At 52.9% G+C, this 17976-nt stretch overlaps 1 protein-coding gene across 3 annotated transcripts; it reads right to left on the minus strand.

Moving 5' to 3' along the window:
• Positions 1 to 5764: 5764 nt before the first annotated feature.
• On the minus strand, positions 5765 to 17873 carry AMDHD2 (amidohydrolase domain containing 2). 3 transcript variants are annotated; one of them, XM_066382820.1, is made up of 11 exons: positions 17740 to 17873; positions 17485 to 17621; positions 17266 to 17405; positions 9535 to 9589; positions 9147 to 9359; positions 8971 to 9059; positions 8744 to 8888; positions 8563 to 8670; positions 8331 to 8399; positions 7274 to 7375; positions 5765 to 6960 (listed from the first exon to the last, which is right to left on the minus strand). In XM_066382820.1, the coding sequence occupies exons 1-11, from the start codon at positions 17820 to 17822 to the stop codon at positions 6872 to 6874; spliced, it is 1230 nt and encodes a 409-aa protein (XP_066238917.1). In that variant the 5' UTR covers positions 17823 to 17873; the 3' UTR covers positions 5765 to 6871. The 3 variants fall into 3 exon arrangements, with proteins under 3 accessions (XP_066238917.1, XP_066238918.1, XP_066238919.1); XM_066382821.1 differs by lacking the exon at positions 9535 to 9589 and having other exon boundaries at positions 17266 to 17379; XM_066382822.1 differs by lacking the exon at positions 5765 to 6960 and having other exon boundaries at positions 8331 to 8422.
• Positions 17874 to 17976: the final 103 nt, after the last annotated feature.

Genomic DNA, 17976 nt, shown 5'->3' on the forward strand with positions numbered 1-17976 from the left:
GCCTGGTCAAGGCACATATGGGAGTTGGTGCTCCCTGCTCCTCCCCCTTCTCTCTCTCTCTCTCACTCCTCTCTCCCTAAAAATCAATCAATAAAATATATATATATAAAAAGAAGCATCAACTCTGTCAACCCTTCCTTGGAGGTAGTGAGCTATCCTCAGCGCCTGGGGCTCACACCTAAACCAATTGAGGCAGTGATGCGAGAGGGGGAGAGAGAAGAGGGAGGATGAGAGAAGTAGATGGTTGCTTCTCACGTGTGCCCTGACCAGGGATGGAACCCAGGATGTACACATGCCAGGCTGGTGCTCTATCCACTGAACCAGCTGGCCAGGGCCAGCAGCACTTATTCTTAATAAAGAATTTTCATGCTTAACCTCATTTACTCTACACAAGCATCCAGATATTGTTGCTCAACTTTTCAGATGAGGATGCTGGGGCATAGCTCAGTTCTGTAACTTGCCCTAGGTGTTGTAGTATCTGAACCAGGAGCTTGATACCTGCATGCCAGAGGCTGTCCTTGAATCACTGGGTTATAGATCCTGTGTTAGATGGTTTGGATTTCCAGTTCTTGGCACACTTACTAATCCTTAAAAAAAAAAAAAGTGGCCCTGGCCGGTTCGCTCAGTGGTAGAGCATTGGCCCGGCATGTAGAAGTCCTGGGTTTGATCAAGGCACACAGGAGAAGCAACCATCTACTTCTCCACCCTTCCCCTTCTCCCTTATCTCAATCTCTCTCTTCCCCTCCTGCAACCACGGCTCCATTGGAGTAAAGTTGGCCCGGGAGCTGAGGATGGCACCATGGCCTCACCTCAGGCACTAAAATGGCTCTAGTTGCAGCAGATCAATGGCTCCAGATGGGCAGAGCATTACCCCTGGAGGGCTTGCTGGGTGGATCCCTGTAGGGCACATGCTGGAGTCTATCTCTCTGCCTCCCTGCTTCTCACTTAAGAAAAACAAAACAAAAACAAAAAAAAAACAAGGCAAGTATAACTCTGTCCTCTAGGTCTCTTGCTGCTTTTTTTAAAAAAATTTATTTATTTATTCATTTTAGAGAGGAGAGGGAAAGAGAGAGAGAGAGAGAGAGAGAGAGAGAGAGAGAGAGAGAGAGAGAGGAGAGGGGGAGGAGCTGGAAGCATCAACTCCCATATGTGCCTTGACCAGGCAAGCCCAGGGTTTCGAATCGGCGACCTCAGCATTTCCAGGTCGACGCTTTATCCACTGCGCCACCACAGGCCAGGCTCTCTTGCTGCTTTGATACTCACCTTTGTCACTTAACAATGTGTCATCCAGTAGGACTCTACTGGAGAAAGCCTATAGCTTATAGACCCATGTATTGTATTTTTCCATTGATTTCAGAGAGGCAGGGGCAGAGAGAGAAAGAAGCATCAACTTATTTCACTTAGTTCCATTTACACTGCTCACAAAAAGTAGGAGATATTTTATCGCTTCATATTCATTTTGCAATATCCCCTAATTTTTGTGAGCAGTATAGTTGGGCACTCATTGTTTGCTTCTTGTATGTGCCCTGTCCAGGGATCGAACCTGTGATCTCAGCACACCTGATGATGCTCTGTTCACTGAACCATCCAACCAGGGCTAGATCCATGTATTAATGAAGCTTCCTCCTAAGTTGCACTAAAGTGGATTCTAGCCTTTTCTTCCAAGAGCAAGGCCCTGCACTGAAATTCAGGCCCAGTTTTATTTTCTTAGGATAAATTCTTAGCTAATGGAACTGCTAGGTCAAAGTGAAGTGCAGGTATTCTTCTTGGGAACACCAGCTTGTGGGCAGGGTTGCTGGCTTGAGCCAAAGGTTTCTGGCTTGAGCAAGGGGTCACTGGCTCAGTTAGGGAAGCAATCAATGAACCAACTAAAGTATTGCACCTCTAAGTTGGTGACTCTCATCTCTCCTCTCCCTGTCCTTCCATTCCTCTCTCTCTAAAATGGATTTTAAAAATTTTAATAAAAGCCTGACCTGTGGTGGCGCAGTGGGATAAAGCATCAACCTGGAACGCTAAGGTTGCCGGTTCGAAACCTTGGGCTTGCCCGGTCAAGGCACATATGGGAGTTGATGCTTCCTGCTCCTCCCTTCTCTCTCTCTCTCTCTCTCTCTCCCCTCTAAAAATCAATCAATAAATAAAAATTTTAATAAAAGAAACATTGATCTGTTCCTATATGTACCCTGACCAGGCATCAAACCAGAAACCTCTGTGCATCAGGATGATGCTTTGACCAACCCAACTATCTAGCCAGGGCTCAGAACTTATGATACATGCTGCCAATCACCCATTGCTAACCCCACTCCAGTCTCACCCTCAGTGAACACAAAGACTGACTCTAGATGCCAGCTTTTTTTTTTTTAATTTTCTTCTTTATTTTTAATAAGCCCCAATTTGATTGGGGTAGGGTTCTGCTAATCTATTTTACCACTCAATGGTCTTAATATTCTCTTGAGATAGTGACATCTTTTTTTTTATTTTATTTTTATTTTTTACAGAGACAGAGTCAGAGAGAGGGATAGATAGGGACAGACAGGAACGGAGAGAGATGAGAAGCATCAATCATTAGTTTTTCATTGCGACACCTTAGTTGTTCATTGATTGCTATCTCATATGTGCTTTGACTGTGGGGCTACAGCAGACTGAGTAACCCCTTGCTCAAGCCAGTGACCTTGGATCCATGCTGGTGAGCTTTGCTCAAACCAGATGAGCCTGCGCTCAAACTGGCGACCTCAGGGTCTTGAACCTGGGTCCTCCACATTCCAGTCCAATGATCTATCCACTGTGCCACCTCCTGGTCAGGCTAGATGCCAACTTTTGCCATCAACTGAGCCACAGCCAATATTTGGGAAATTTTGGAACATCAGGCACATTAATCTATATTAATAACTCCTACTGCATATTAAAAGTGGATACTTGGAACCCTATTTGGGTAGTTTAGTTGGTTGATATGTCATCCTGATGCACCAAGGCTGTGGATTCAGCCCCTGGTCAGGGCACATACAATAATCAACTAATGAATGCACAGATAGGTGAAACAACAAATCAATGTTGCTCTCTCATTCCTTTCCTGTTTAAAATCAATCAATAAATAAAACAAAACATCTGGGCCCTGGCTGGTTGGCATAGTGGTAGCATGTTGGCCCAGCGTGTGGAAGTCCCGGGTTTGATTCCCAGTCAGGGCACAGAGAAGTGACCATTTGCTTCTCTACCCCTTCCCTCTCTCTCTTCCTCTCCCGCAGCCATGGCTCAAACACTTTGAGCAAGTTGGCCCTGGGCACTGAGGATAGCTGTGGCCTCACCTCAAGTGCTAAAATATCTGTTGCTGAGCAATAGAGCAGTGGCTTCAGATGGGCAGAGCCATCGCCCAGTAGGGGTTTTTTCAGGTGGATCACGGTTGGGGCGCATGTGGGAGTCTGTCTCTGCCTCCCCGCCTCTCACTTAATAAAAAAAAAAAAAGAAACAGTATAAGGTGTTAGACCTTTGGAGCCAGACTGGCTATCAGTTCAGCAACCTTGGTACTTGAATTCTGGTTAATAAAGAATTCACAGTCAAGACTCAAACTATAATATAAAGTTTATTTAGAAAGTCACAGAGGTAGAAGTAGTAAGCTGTCGAAGAAATGGGCTCAGGAAGCAAGTTACAGAGGCAAAAGAAGGGCTCCTGGATCTTCAAAGAGAGGCAATGAAAACACGCCTGCATGAAGTAGGTAAGGAAAGGGCAGGGCATGCTCCATAGGACAGCACTGGGTCCTCTGCCCTGGGGGCTTTTATGTGGAAGTCTCAGGGGAGGATCCCAAGAGAATATTCATCAGCTTTCCAGGTCTTGATCTCTACTAATTGGTCAGCGCCAGGCCAGAGGGTTATTAGTCATTGCAGCTGGTCCTTATATATCAGCCATGGCTTTGCCCTGCCCAGCCTTGATGTCACCTCCAGGGATTAATGCTTAAGGGAATGGTTGTGCACAGGCTTGTCACTTTGCCTGTTGCTAGGCACCTGGCACTCTCTATCCTGATGACTCTCCGCACCTAGCCTCTTGTTCCTATTCTGCTCATACCTTTACATCTACTACCAATTCATTGTGAAAGCCCTGCAGCTTGGAAGCGTGGCCACTCTCCAAAGGGTTGGTAATGTCCATTCCCCACTCGCAAACAGCCTTCTGGGGCCTGGACCACACAAAACCTCTACTTGAATCAGCGTCCAATAGATTCATAGTGCCTCTTCCACCGTGATGTACCTGCCATCCCAATGTGGAGTCTGAGCCTTTGGAAGGGATCCCGCCAGCCCTGGGGCCCGTGTGTGGTTGGTGTGGTCTAGGCATGCCACGTGGAAGCTTCTAGGCTCCCAGACTTGGCAGTCATGTGACCATCACTCCTAACGGGAAGTTGTGATGGGGCTGTGATGGGGCGGCAGCCTGGCCTAAACCAGTCTCTGGGCCAGGCTCCAACCAACACTGGGCCCTTGATTTTTTTCCTCCACGCACATTAAAGCCAGGGAATGCTGCGAGCGCTCAGATCACCTCCTCAGGGATCCCACCCCTGCCTCTCCATCTCAGTGCAAGTCACCGTGCTCACCAGTGAGTCAGGCACACGCCTGGCATCACCTCCCCCACCCTCCAGTCCACCCCCACACGAGGGCAAGCCTGTCCTCCCTTGTCACTTGTTTCTGTCCCACGGCCACCAGCCAGCTGGCCGCTCAGGCCTCCTTGCCACCCCCAACACCACACCCCCCAGCAACCTGAAGGCACACCTAAAACTGTAGCCTCAGACTCAGAAACGAAGCGGTGCCAGAGCTGGGGGAGGGGGGAAGTGGTCCGTGTTTAATGGGTGCAATTTCCGCTCGGGGTGATGAAAATGTTCTGCAGATGGTGGTGGTGATTGCACAACACTGTGAATGTTCTTAAGGCCAACAATCTGTATACTTAAACATGGTAAAAAATGGCGACTGCTAATGCTATATATTTTACCACAATTTTCTTAAAAAAAAGAGACCCTCCAACCCCTACCCCGATATTTCAAGTAAAATCTGAACTCCCTCTGTAGCTGCAGGGCCCAGCTCCAGGCCCCAGACCTGGACCACTCTGCAGCGCCCAGGGCCATTAGATCTCCTCCAACACACTAAGCCTGTATGTCACTGTTTTGTGGGGCAGTTCCCTTTCCCTGAAGTGCTTTCTACCCTGCCAGCACTGGCTCCTGTCATCTCCGGCATCACCTGGCTAGCTAGTATCTCAACCAGTCCCTCTGTGACTGTCCACCCAGAGAGGCCTTGGGGACAGGTCTCAGGGAGGCTCTCAGGGCTGGCCAGGCCAGGGCAAACGCTGGCCCTGAGGCTCACCAGCCCTGGGACTCGGTGTTCCAGACGACAGACGGGATGCCCTTTGGATTCTGGGCAGGCAAATGGAGCAAGGGAGCACCTACTGGTCACAAGGATGAGGCCTGATACCGAGAGAGCACTGACAACTGCTGCTCAGCTTCTAACCTATTGGCCAGCTCATCTGCCTGCCCCTGGGGACCTCTACCAGGGCCAAGGAAACTCAAAAGATGGGGTCCAATAGCAGGGCACGGGGCACGAACTGCCCACCAACACCAGACGGGGTCACCCACAGCTGGACAAACGCAAGTGTACAGAACAGCTCACTGTACCCTCCCTGAAGTCAGGTCAGATGGGGTTCAGAAAAGATACCAAAGAATCGGAGCCTGGACAATCCCAAAGGCTCATGAAGGTAGGACGAAGGCTGGGCAGGCCAGGAAGAGGTGACCAAAGTCAGCTCAGGGGCCCTTTTCAATCCTACCTCCTGCAATCAGAACCGGGCAACCCGAGGTCCTGAGGCCAGTGTGGATTTCTCTGAAGATCGGAGAGGAGCGTCGGGTGATGTGCCCAGGCCCCGCACAACTCGGGCGCACGGAGTGAGACCACAGATACCGACACACTACCTGGCTTCCCAAACCTCTGCAGTGCCCACCTGAGGCCCTTCCCTGCCTCTCTCTCCCTCTCTGAGAGACAGAAAGGGAGAGATGAAAGGGAGAGATGAAAAGCATCAACTTGTAGTTGCTTCACTTTAGTTGTGGGGGCCTCAAGTTGAAATAGTGACCCCCTTGCTCAAGCCAGCAACCTCGGGCTCAAGCCAGAGACCTTGGGCTTCAATGGGCTCAAGCCAGTGACGTTGGGATCATGTCTACGATCCCAACCTCAAGCCAGTGACCCCGCGCTCAAGCTGGTGAGCCCGTGCTGAAGCCTGTGATCCCAAGTTGATGCTCTATCCACTGTGCAACCGCCAGTCAGGCATTGCCCACCTCTTAATTTGTCTCCATCATCAATGTTCTCATGTTTAAATATTCCAAGATGTGCCCTTCCCCTCGGCCCCCACGTGTGAACTACTGAAGCTGCCCACAGTCACTGTCCCCAAGCTCCTTCCCGCCAGCTTTCCGCTTTCCGGCCCCGTAGCCCGTGGCGTCCCTCTGCTGCCCTCTATTCGTTTCCTAATGACACATCTGCCTGCACGTCTGCAGGCTTCAGATATTCTTCTAACAGAAAGGAGCCCTGTCATCACCTCCACTGGGCCCCAGAAAGCCTCCTCGCAAGACTGGGCTGAGCTGGAGTCCAGCCACTCCCAACCCTAAACCCTGAAAACCCCCCTGTCCCAGGAGGGCCACCAGGATGACAACAGAAACAGGAAGAAGCCTGCTTTGAAGCAAAACTCTGAGACCAGGCGAGTCCCTGTGGGGTACACGGTTTATCCGAGCCAGCCACCTCCAGCGCCAAGGGCATCCACCTGGGCAGGGTTCCCGCTCATTCCCCGGAGACCAGCTCCTTGCTGGCCCAGCACTGCCAGTACCCAGTTGGGGCTGATTGTCCTTCTCAGCTGCAGTCCTTGGTCACGGCCTGGCTTCCTCCGCCTGCCACACCAACTCGCCCGAGATGTAGGTGGCCCGGACGTGGAGGGAGTCATCGAGCATCACAAAGTCTAGGTCAAACGTGGGCTGTGGGAAGGAGGGAGGGGCGGGACTGCCTGGCCCCCCACCCCCAGCCCGAGGCTGATGGGGAAACCGGGGCCTGGGACACAACTTGTTTAGGATGACTGATGGGGGCCCTGTAACCGAGACTCCTGGCAGTAAGGGGTAAGGGTTAAGGGTCCCGGCAGCCCCTTGCCTGACCTGGTCTCAGGTGCCAGAAGGCCTGGCCTGATGCATAAGATCCCGCCCTTCTGCCCACCCAGTCCCTTTCCCAGGCCTACAAGAACTCGAGTTTGGCCAGGCCGCAACACACTGGACCCTGACCTGCATCAGCCCCGAAGTCCAGGGTTCCCTTGCGCTTCTCCAGTCCCAGCAGCTGGGCGGGGTGCAATGACGCCGCCTCCAGGGCCGACTCCACGCTGCAGCCTGCTCAGGAGACACAGCTGAGTGAGCATCCTCAGCCCTGGGGGCTCTGCTGGAGCTCCCCCACCGAGCCCTGGAGCTCCCAGTCCTGGGACAGGGTGGCAAGAATACATCCCAGGACTGTGCAGCAGGTGGACCAGGACCCCAGTGCCATCCTTCCCAGCCACTCCCCATCCCAGCCCTGTGGGGGACCCTCTGGACCCGAACACTCACGAGCCCATCCTCCTCCTGGGTCCCAGGGAAAGCACCCCACAAGAAAGCTGTAACCTGGGCATCCATGAGGCCACCTGGGACTTAGTGCTCTGCCCCTTCCTCCCCACAGGAAGTCAAATAACCAAACCCAATCCTCTTCATCCCCTGCATCACCCCCCATAGCAGAACACAGCTGTCGCCTGCCTCCCAGCCTGTCTCCTTGCTGCTGTGAACAGCAACTTGAACCCTGGTGACCCTCAGTCCCCGACATGACACCCTACCCCGGGTGCTACCAAGAGCCCTATGGGGCCGGGCCAACCACAGCTTCTGCCAGACACCCCCTGCCCACTTTTCCTGAACACACGGATTCCCCGGCGAGGCCCCCACATGGCCTGACCCAGGAGCCTGGCCTGCTGCTCTGGCCCCTTAACCTCCCCACAGGCCTGGGGCCAAGGCGCTGCCCTCAGGGTGAGGCAGAATCCCTCCCACCCTTCCTCTCTCGGGTACCAAGGCTGTGGGGCCTGTCATTCTGGGCTCCAGCCATTTGTTCACTCTCCCTCCTTTCACCCTGCTGTTAACTCTCTACAGGTGGGACTCTGGCCACATTACCAGTGCCCCTTCCCCAGGGAACCCGACTAGACATGGCAAAGGGTATGGGTGCAGGACCCTGGTGGTCCCCACCGTTCCCTCTAGCCTCTCACCTGCAGCCTTGACCCCCAAAAGGTATACACACACACACACACACATACACACCAGTCTTGCTGACCTGTGGCCTGCAGGAAATGCCGAACGCAGACGTCCATCGGGGCTATGCTGCCGCACAGCGTCTTGGTGCCTTGAGAGCAGAGAGGGCAGGCTCTGGGGGAGGGGAGGGGAGGGCCACCAGGCACACTGGATGGGGTGTGGGTTGGCAGGGAACACCCAGGTTCTTACATCCCACCAGAAGGGCTGAGGGGGCCGTCTAATGTGGGCAGCCAGTGGGGACGAGGGTCACTCACCTGCCACACAGGCTGTTAGCCCATCTACCTCCACCTCCTGCTGCCCCAGCGTGTGACGGCCATTGCCCAAGCCCAGGGCAGGGACAGCGTCAGTGACCAACACCAGCCCTGGGGATGAAGAGGCCTCAGGACCTGTCCCACCTGGTCCTCCTACCTGCCCCCACCCTGCCTGGCCACTCACCCTGGGGATGGGCCCGGTGAGCAATGCGCAGGGCAGCAGGGTTGGTGTGCATGCCATCGGAGATCATCCCATAGAAGATGTGGCGGCCCGGGGGCAGGCGGTCACTGGTCAGGAGTCCCACAATGCCCGGGTCACGATGGTGGAACTGGGCAGGGCCAGGATGGGGAAAGCTGAGCCACAGCAGGAGTGCTCATGCCCGCCCGCCCAGGGGTGAGGGCCACACTCACAGGTAGCATGGCATTGAAGAGGTGGGTGATGAAGGTGGCCCCGCTCTGCACAGCTTCCTCCGCAACCTGCAGGTTAGCCACCGAGTGCCCTGCACAAGGACCCGGACTCAGATTCTGCAACCAGCCCAGGACACCCTGGCGAGCCTGCCCCCTCAGATGGGGACATACCCCCTCACCTAGGGACACACAGATGCCACGGGCCGTCAGTGCCTGGATCACCTCATGGCTGCGGCCCAGCTCAGGAGCCAGTGTCACGATGCGAACGTTGTCTAGGGGCCCGTAGGTGGCCAGAACATCGCGGAAGGCGTTGGCCTCAAAAGAGCGTAGGTGGGCCTCAGGGTGTGCACCCCGCTTCTCTCGGCTGATAAATGGGCCCTCCAGGTGCACCCCTGGGAGGAGGGGAGCAGATGGTTCCAGCAGGCCTCACACCCTGCAGTCCCTGCCCTAGCCCCTCTCGCCTGCCCACCCGCCCACCCCATTTGGGCATCTGGACGTGTAGGGGCTGCCAACAGGTACCAAAGGAACCTTCCAGGGTGGGGGCGGGAAGAGGGGTCAGCCACTCACCGAGGACCCCTGCCCCATGGGGACCACCACTCTTCACGGGGATCTGAGGAAGGACCTGGGGGGAACCAGCTGTTAAAGCCCTGACCCCCATGGCCCAGCACCCAGAGGTTACAGCCCAGCCCAGGGCCTGCTGGCCTTCTACCAAGTATTGGAAGATGGTTGAAGGCCCCCAACCACAGTCAGGGAGAGCATGGTGCTTAGAACCAGCAGGACACAAGGTGAGGAGCACCGGGAAATGACAGGCTGCAGGATGTAAGACCGTTCTACCTACGAGGACCAGGTGGCAAAGAGAGTCCCCAGGCAGAGGTGAGGTGAGTGGACACTGGGGGCAACTCCGCCTGCCCTGGCCTTTGAGGTGACACCAGTCCAGGCAGCAGCTGAGAAACAGTGGGGTACGTGTCCCAAGGGCCTGGCCTCCCTGAGGCCCAGAGGCAGAAGGGGTACATGCAATCCAGGCCGAGTGAGGGGCCAAAGCAGGGGCTCAGGCACCAATGGTGTCGCCATGCTGTGCCTGGAGCTAGACACTCGTCCGTAGCAGGTGGACACGCGATACGTTATCTTGGAAGCAGGCAGGCAGACAAGCACCCCAGCCCACATCTCCGTCCTTCAAGGTGAAGGACACAGACGGGGATACAACAGGATACTGTGCAGTCCCTGGGGTGAGCCTGGGACAGGAGTACAGAGAGTTTTGAGAAGTTTAAGCCTCGTGGGACAGAGAGGATGGGGGAAGGGCAGGCTGACTTGGGAGCCTGACAAGTAGGTACTGGACGGATGTGGGCAGCCGTGCAGAGGGGACAGGGAGGAAACAAGGCGCCACAGCCCCCATAGGCTCAGGCCCTGGCAGCACCTGGTGCCTTCAGAAATGGGGAGACCAACAGCAGGAGCCTCAGTGAAGAGCAGCTGGACCCCGGAGTGTGCCCTGCCAAGTGCCTGGGGAAGTAAACCAGACCGGTGGGCAGATGAAGAAAATGGAACAATTAAATGAAATTTATACACACACACACACACATATTTTTTTTTTTTTTTTGAGAGAGGGACAGACGGAGAGAGGCATCACCTCGTAGTTGTGGCACTTTAGTTGTTCATTGATTGCTTTCTCTCTTTTTTTTTTCTTCATTTTTTTTAATTTATTCATTTTTAGAGAGGAGAGAGAGAGGGTGAGAGACAGAGAGAAAGAGAGAGGAGAGAGAGACAGAGAGAGAGAAGGGGGGAGGAGCTGGAAGCATCAACTCCCATATGTGCCTTGACCAGGCAAGCCCAGGGTTTCGAACCAGAGACCTCAGCATTTCCAGGTCGACGACTGCTTTCTAATACATGCCTTGAGGGGTGGGGGCTCAGCTGAGCCAGTGACCTCTTACACAAGCCAACAACCTTTGAGCTCAAGCCACTAACCATGGGGTCATGCCTATGAGCCCGTGCTCAAGCTGGTGACCCTGTGCTCAAGTCAGCGACCTCAGGGTTTCAAACCTTGGTCCTCTGCGTCCCAGGCTGACGTTCTATCCACTGCGCCACCACCTGGTCATGTGAAGTTTTTCTTTCTTTTTTTTTTTTTTTATACAGGGACAGAGAGAGTCAAAGAAAGGGATATATAGGGACAGACAGACAAGAACAGAGAGAGATGAGAAGCATCAATCATCAGTTTTTCATTGCGACACCTTAGTTGTTCATTGATTGCTTTCTCATATATGCCTTGACCGCGGGCCCCCAGCAGACAGAGTAACCCCTTGCTTGAGCCAGCGACCTTGGGCTCAAGCTGGTGAGCTTTTTGCTCAAGCCAGATGAGCCTGCGCTCAAGCTGGCAACCTCGGGGTCTCGAACCTGGGTCTTCCGCATCCCACTCCGAGGCTCTATCCACCACGCCACCGCCTGGTCAGGCTGAAGTTTTTATTTCTAATGCTCCCTGAATGTCACCAGTTAGGACTCTTCCCTCTTAGCAGAACAAGACTCATCTCTGGGGATCTGACCAGTAAGAACTCAGGAGATCTCAACCTCCCGGGCGCCAGGAATCCCTCCAGGCCTGGTGCTCTTGGTGGCTGGCTAAGACCTGCTTTCAATCGGAGCAAACCACCAAGGTCTCCCAGCTGGGGAAGGCCGGTGAAAGGACACACAGAAAGATGAACAAATGACAGGACACAATGGCCGGGAAGCAGAAACCCGAGAAGAGGCAGACATGTGAGAAGAGGTCCTGCACTCACTGAAACAAGAATGGGATGTTATGGGAGTTGATGCTTCCAGCTCCTCCCCCCTTCTCTCTCTCTCTCTCTCTCTCTGTCTCTGTCTCTCCCTCTCCTCGCTAAAATGAATTAAAAAAAAAAAAAGAATGGGATGTTAAAAAAAGAAACATTCTGGGGGAAAAAACAAGAGCTTCCATACTGAACTGTCAAAAAGATAATAAACGGAGCCACCACAAAACAGAGCCAGAGCCACCATGCCAGGGAAGCTGCCCGGAACATCTTATACCTCACTCACATCTTTGCAAAACAGCCTTCGGACTGGGGCTGCAGCAACACTGTGTCCCAAAGAAATGTCTATAAGGATAACAAGAAAGTAGTCATTATAATGACCACTAGACTGAAAATTAAGAATATCGTTTAAAATTAACATCACTGCTGCCCACTTCAATAAAAGTGCCTGCCTTCTACTGATGTAATTATTCCTTTCTCCTTCTTATCAATACTCATTGCCTTTGTCTTCAAATCGGAACATTATGTGGATAGCCACCTGAATAAATGCTTTCTGAAGGCTATTCTTTGGTCTCAAATAAATCCTTGTTTCCCTCTCACTTTAAAAAGCCTTGCCTGAAAGAAAAGAAAAAAAAAAAAAAAGCCTTGCCTAAGGCCTGACCTGTGGTGGCGCAGTGGATAAAGCCGGTTCAAAACCCTGGGCTTGCCTGGTCAAGGCACATATGGGAGTTGATGCTTCCTGCTCCTCCCCCTTCTCTCTCTCTCTGTCTCTCCCTCTCTCTCTCTTTCCCCTCTCTCTCTAATAAAAATGAATAAATTGGCCCTGGCCGGTTGGCTCAGTGGTAAAGTGTCGGCCTGGAGTGCAGAAGTACCGGGTTCGATTCCCAGCCAGGGCACACAGGAGAAGCGCCCATCTGCTTCTCCACCCCTCCTCCTCTCCTTCCTCAGCTGTTTAGAGCACTGACCCGAAGTGCAGAGATTGCCAGTTTGATCCCAGGTCAGGGAACATACAGGAACAGATCACTGTTCCCATCTCTCTCCCTCTTTCTCTCTCTCCCTTCATCTCTCTCTACAACCAATAAAATAAACATAAGAAATTAAAAAGCTAAGAAAATGTCTAGAAAACAGTCAAAGAGGAAGAAAGGAGAGAAAACTGAGAGAAGGTGTTCAGGAGGCCCAACAGCAGAATAATAACTCCCAGAAGGAAGAGAGAAATGAAGGCGAGAAGTAATTCAAGAAAAGTAAAACATACAAATAAAACAAACAAATAGCAAAACCCTAAACTTCCAGATTGATAAGGGCGTACCAAAGACCAGCACAGTAGATAAACTCGCCCAGTCCTCAGAGCAGAGCGTCAACCTGAGACTTTACCACCCAGTGTCCAAAGAAAGATCCCACAAGCTTCCAGACAGAAGAAACAAGGTTACACACAAAGGATCAGGGATCAGATGGCTTCCAACTTCTCATCAGCAACTCTGGGAGTTAAAAGACAATACAGGCCCGGCCGGTTGGCTCAGTGGTAGAGCGTCAGCCTGGCGTGCAGAAGTCCCGGGTTCGATTCCCGGCCAGGGCACACAGGAGAAGCGCCCATCTGCTTCTCCATCCCTCCCCCTCTCCTTCCTCTCTCTCTCTTCCCCTCCCGCAGCCAGGGCTCCATTGGAGCAGAGATGGCCCAGGCGCTGGGGATGGCTCCTTGGCCTCTGCCCCAGGCGCTAGAGTGGCTCTGGTCGCAGCAGAGCGACGCCCCGGAGGGGCAGAGCATCGTCCCCTGGTGGGCAGAGCGTCACCCCCCTGGTGGACGTGCTGGGTGGATCCAGTTGGACGCATGCGGGAATCTGACTGTCTCTCCCCGTTTCCAGCTTCAGAAAAATTAAAAAAAAAAAAAAAAAAAAAAGACAATACAGCCTAACCTGTGGTGGTGCAGTGGGTAAAGCGTCAACCTGGAACACTGAGGTTGCTGGTTCAAAACCCTGGGCTTGCCTGGTCAAGGCACATATGGGAGTTGATGCTTCGTGCTCCCCCCCCTCCTCTCTAAAATAAATAAATAAAGTTTTATTTATATATATATATATATATATATATATATATATATATATATATGGAGACAATGCAACCTGGCCTGTGGTGGAGATATATATATATATATATATATATATATATATATATGAAGACAATACAACCTGGCCTGTGGTGGCGCAGTGGAAAATACATTGACCTGGCCTGACCAGGCGGTGGCGCAGTGGATAGAGCATCAGACTGGGATGCGGAGGACCCAGGTTCGAGACCCTGAGGTTGCCAGCTTGAGCATGGGCTCATCTGGTTTAAGCAAAGCTCACCAGCTTAGACCCAAGGTCACTGGCTTTAGCAAGGGGTTACTCGGTCTGCTGTAGCCCCACGGTCAAGGCACATATGAGAAAGCAATTAATGAACAACTAAGGTGTTGCAATGAAAAACTGATGATTGATGCTTCTCATCTCTCTCCGTTCCTGTCTGTCCCTATCTATCCCTCTATCTGACTCTCTCTCTGTCTCTGTAAAAAAGAAAATACATTGACCTGGAATGCTGAGGCTGCCGGTACAAAACCCTGGGTTTGGCCAGTCAAGGCACATACAACAAGCAACTACAATTGTATGCTTCCCACTCCTCACCCCTTCACCCCTTCTCTCTCCTCTCCCTAAAAAGCAATAAAATAAAATCTTAAAAAAAAAAAAAAAAAAAAAAAAAAGAACCCTGGCCTGACCTGTGGTGGTGCAGTGGATAAAGCCTCGACCTGGAACGCTGAGGTCGCCGGTTTGAAACCCTGGGCTTGCCTGGTCAAGGCACATATGGGAGTTGATGCTTCCTACTACTCCCCCAGAAGGGAGGGGAGGGGAGGGGAGGGGAGGGGAGGGGAGGGGAGGGGAGGGGAGGGGAGGGGAGGGGAGGGGAGGGGAGGGGAGGGGAGGGAAGGGAAGGAAAGGGAAGGGAAGGGAAGGGAGGCCTGACCAGGTGGTGGCGTAGTGGCTAGAGCGTCAGCATGGGACGCTGAGGACCCAGGTTCAAAACTCCAAAGTCCCCGGCTTGAGTGTAGGGTCATAGAGACATGACCCCATGGTCGCTGGCCTGAGCCCAAAGGTCACTGGCCTGAGCAAGGGGTCAGTAGCTTGACTGGAGCACCCTGGTCAAGGCACGTATGAGAAGCAATCAATGAGCAACTGAAGTGAGCAACAACGAGGTGATGCTTCTCATCTCTCTCTCTAAAATAAATAAATAAGCAAGCAAGCAAGCAAGCCACCTGTCCCCTTGACACAATCTCATACTAATCACAGGAACTATTTGGGGAGGGTGGGTAAGCTGGAAGAGAGAGGGCTCAAAGGGTCAAAGCGATCCAGTCCTCATCTCTCCTGGTGGGAAGCAAACGTATATACTACTCTACAGTGAAAAGTCATGGCAGAAGCACCAGCATAGTTTTGAGAGATACAAGGGCAAATTCCAAAGGCTCAACTGAGTTCGAAGTGATTGTCTCTCAGTGAGAACTGGCAGTGGCAAAAGGGCTGCTACTTTTCTGAACACGCCATGTGACATGTATAAGTTCACTAAAGGTTGAAGAAAAAACAATGGGTAAGTTTCTCCAGAATAGCTTTTTTTTTTTTTTTTAAAGATTTTATTTATTGATTTTAGAGGGAGGGAGATGGAAGCATCAACTTGTAGTTGCCTCTTGTATGTGCTTTGGCTGCGCAAGCCTCGGATTTGAACCAGTGACTGGAACGCAACATTCCAGGTCGACGCCTTATCCACTGTGCCACCACAGGTCAGGCCAGAATAGAGTTTAGAAAGGGGGAACGAGAGAGCACCTAACATAATAGAATAAAGTCTGGAAGTGAGAAGAATGAGGTGCCTGCAAGGGATGAAATCAGGGGGAAAGGGCAAAGTGTAGAGGGTGTGTAGGGCGAGGCGATGGCCTGGCTGCCACCCTGAGGAGATGCCTGATCTTTCCTCAGCTGAAATGGACCTGAAGCAGAGAACAGAGCAAGCAAACCTTCCTCCAGGAAAGGTAGCAAAGGGCAGACCTAAAGCAGAAGCAGATGGTCGCTTCTCCTGTGCGCCCTGACCAGGAATCGAACACAGGACATCCACATGCCGGCCTGATGCTCTACCACTGAGCCAAGCAGCCAGGGCCAATTAGTCTCACTTTAGATTTGAGAAAACTGAGGCTCAGAATGAGTAAGGAGTATCTGGAGTCTCCCTCCCAGCTGACAGCTGATAAAGTCAGGAGGCCACACCCACCTCCCATAGCTCCTCATTCTGACTCTGTGTCTAAACACCCAGGAGGGAACGCCACAGAGAACAACGCAATCAGCAGTCCTGACATGGATTCTGTACTGGAAGGAAAAAAAACTACAAAACTGGGACAAAAATGGTAGTTTAAAAGATAATTGCTAATTTCCTAAACTCAGTAACTCTACTGTGCTTGCAGAATACCTATGCTTTTAAGAAACAGTTTATTAAAAAGTAAAGAGGGGCCCTGGTCGGTTGGCTCAGTGGTAGAGCGTTGGCCTGGCGTGTGGGAGTCCTGGGTTCGATTCCCTGCCAGGGCACACGGGAGAAGCACCCATCTGCTTCTCCACCCCTCCCCCTCTCCTTCCTCTCTGTCTCTCTCTTCCCCTCCCGCGGCCAGGGCTCCATTGGAACAAAGTTGGCCTAGATGCTGGGGATGGCTCTGTGGCCTCTGCCTCAGGCGCTGGAATGGCTCTGGTCACAACGGAGCTACGCCCCAGATGGGCAGAGCATCGCCCCCTGGTGGGCATGCCGGGTGGATCCCGGTCGGGCGCATGTGGAAGTCTGTCTGACTGCCTCCCCGTTTCCAACTTCAGAAAAATACAAAAAAAAAAAAAAAGTAAAGAGGTATGACATACTCAACTTACTCTCAAACACCTCAGGAAAAAAGAACATATATACACACAGAATGAGACCAATAAAATGTGGAAAAGAGCAAAGTGGACCACCCACATAAAATGTTAAACTTATTAATGGAAAAAGGACCCCAGACACATGAAGGGCAGGACTTGCAAGTGGGAAGTAGGAGGGTGTGGAATGTAGGCAAGAGCAGCAGAGAAAGGCGGGGTATAGTGGAGCTTCCCTCTGGGAGGTCTGTTTACCATATACTACAAGGCAGGTTGGGGAAGAAGAGCTGAGAAGCCGCAAAGGACGTGGCTGGCAGTGGGAACGTCCCCAGCGGCCTCAGTCCAGGAGCCCGTTTCTGGAGCCTAGAGGCGGCCAGAGCGCAAGGTAGGAAAGGAATGTAGTAGGTGGAGGCGCTGCAGTAGCAAATATGGAGGCCTGTGGGGACAGCTGCAGAAGCAGTCAGACCCGAAATGACAGTGGGTCTAGGGAGGCAAGCAGAACACCTGAATTTGAGAAAGCCCAGGAAATAGGACCCCAGCACCAGGTGGAAGGAGGCCAGCAGGCAAGGTCGGACCAAAGTGCCAAGAGGCATTTGTGGAGAGAGATGAAATCTGAAAATCAATGAGCTGGCCCCCTTTGCTTAAGGCCAGAAACCTGGCCTCACCTTGTGATAAACCTCCGGTGGCGAGGTGACTAAGGTGGGACAGAAGGAGGTGACTCCGTGCGACAGGATCCTCTGGGCCACCAGGGCAACTCCTGAACCCACATCCTCCGTGGCCTGAGAAAAGTCAATGCCAAATCCACCTGTGGCCACAGAAAGAGGGGATCGCACAATGCTCAGGGCTCCTCCCCCTTGTCTCCACCCTCGGGACCTAGACCGCACCGTTGATCTGCAGGTCGATGAAGCCCGGCGCCAGTATGCAGCCCCCACAGTCCCGCTGCTGGTCGGCTACCAGCCGCTCCTCAAAGAACAGCTTCTCTGGGTCCAGAATGTGGCCCTCGCGCACCCACAGATCCTCCCTGCGGGCAGAGCAGCGGGGACTCAGATCACCACCCCAACCTCCCAGCCCCAACCTGCGCCCGCCCGCTGATCTCACTCCAGCAGCGCAGAGCCCCGCACCCACCAGCCCCACACCACCTGAGCAGCCTCCGGCCCCGCAGGATGCGGCAGTTGGTGAACTGGAGCACCGGGCACCGGGCGGCGTCCTTCCCGTTGCGCATCTTGAGCCGCGTGAGCCGGAAGCCCCGCAGCCGAATCCTGACCGGGAGCGCGGCCCAGCCCACATGACTCAGAGGACTAAGGCGCGCCACGTGACCTGGATGTCCACGTGACCACACAGCCGCGGAGCTCGCAATAACACTGCCACCTCGCAGC

Source organism: Saccopteryx leptura, chromosome 4, assembly GCF_036850995.1.
Source record: "Saccopteryx leptura isolate mSacLep1 chromosome 4, mSacLep1_pri_phased_curated, whole genome shotgun sequence".
Taxonomy (NCBI): Eukaryota; Metazoa; Chordata; class Mammalia; order Chiroptera; family Emballonuridae; genus Saccopteryx; species Saccopteryx leptura.

Excerpts from the sequence above, each read along its gene's own strand:
- AMDHD2 (XM_066382820.1), bottom strand. The coding sequence starts at position 17,822 with ATGCGCAACGGGAAGGACGCCGCCCGGTGCCCGGTGCTCCAGTTCACC. Across the intron at positions 8,889-8,970 it reads TCTTCAATGCCATGCTACCT|TTCCACCATCGTGACCCGGG; the intron begins GTGAGTGTGGCC and ends GGCCCTGCCCAG. Across the intron at positions 6,961-7,273 it reads GGACTTCGGGGCTGATGCAG|ACTTTGTGATGCTCGATGAC; the intron begins GTCAGGGTCCAG and ends CGTTTGACCTAG.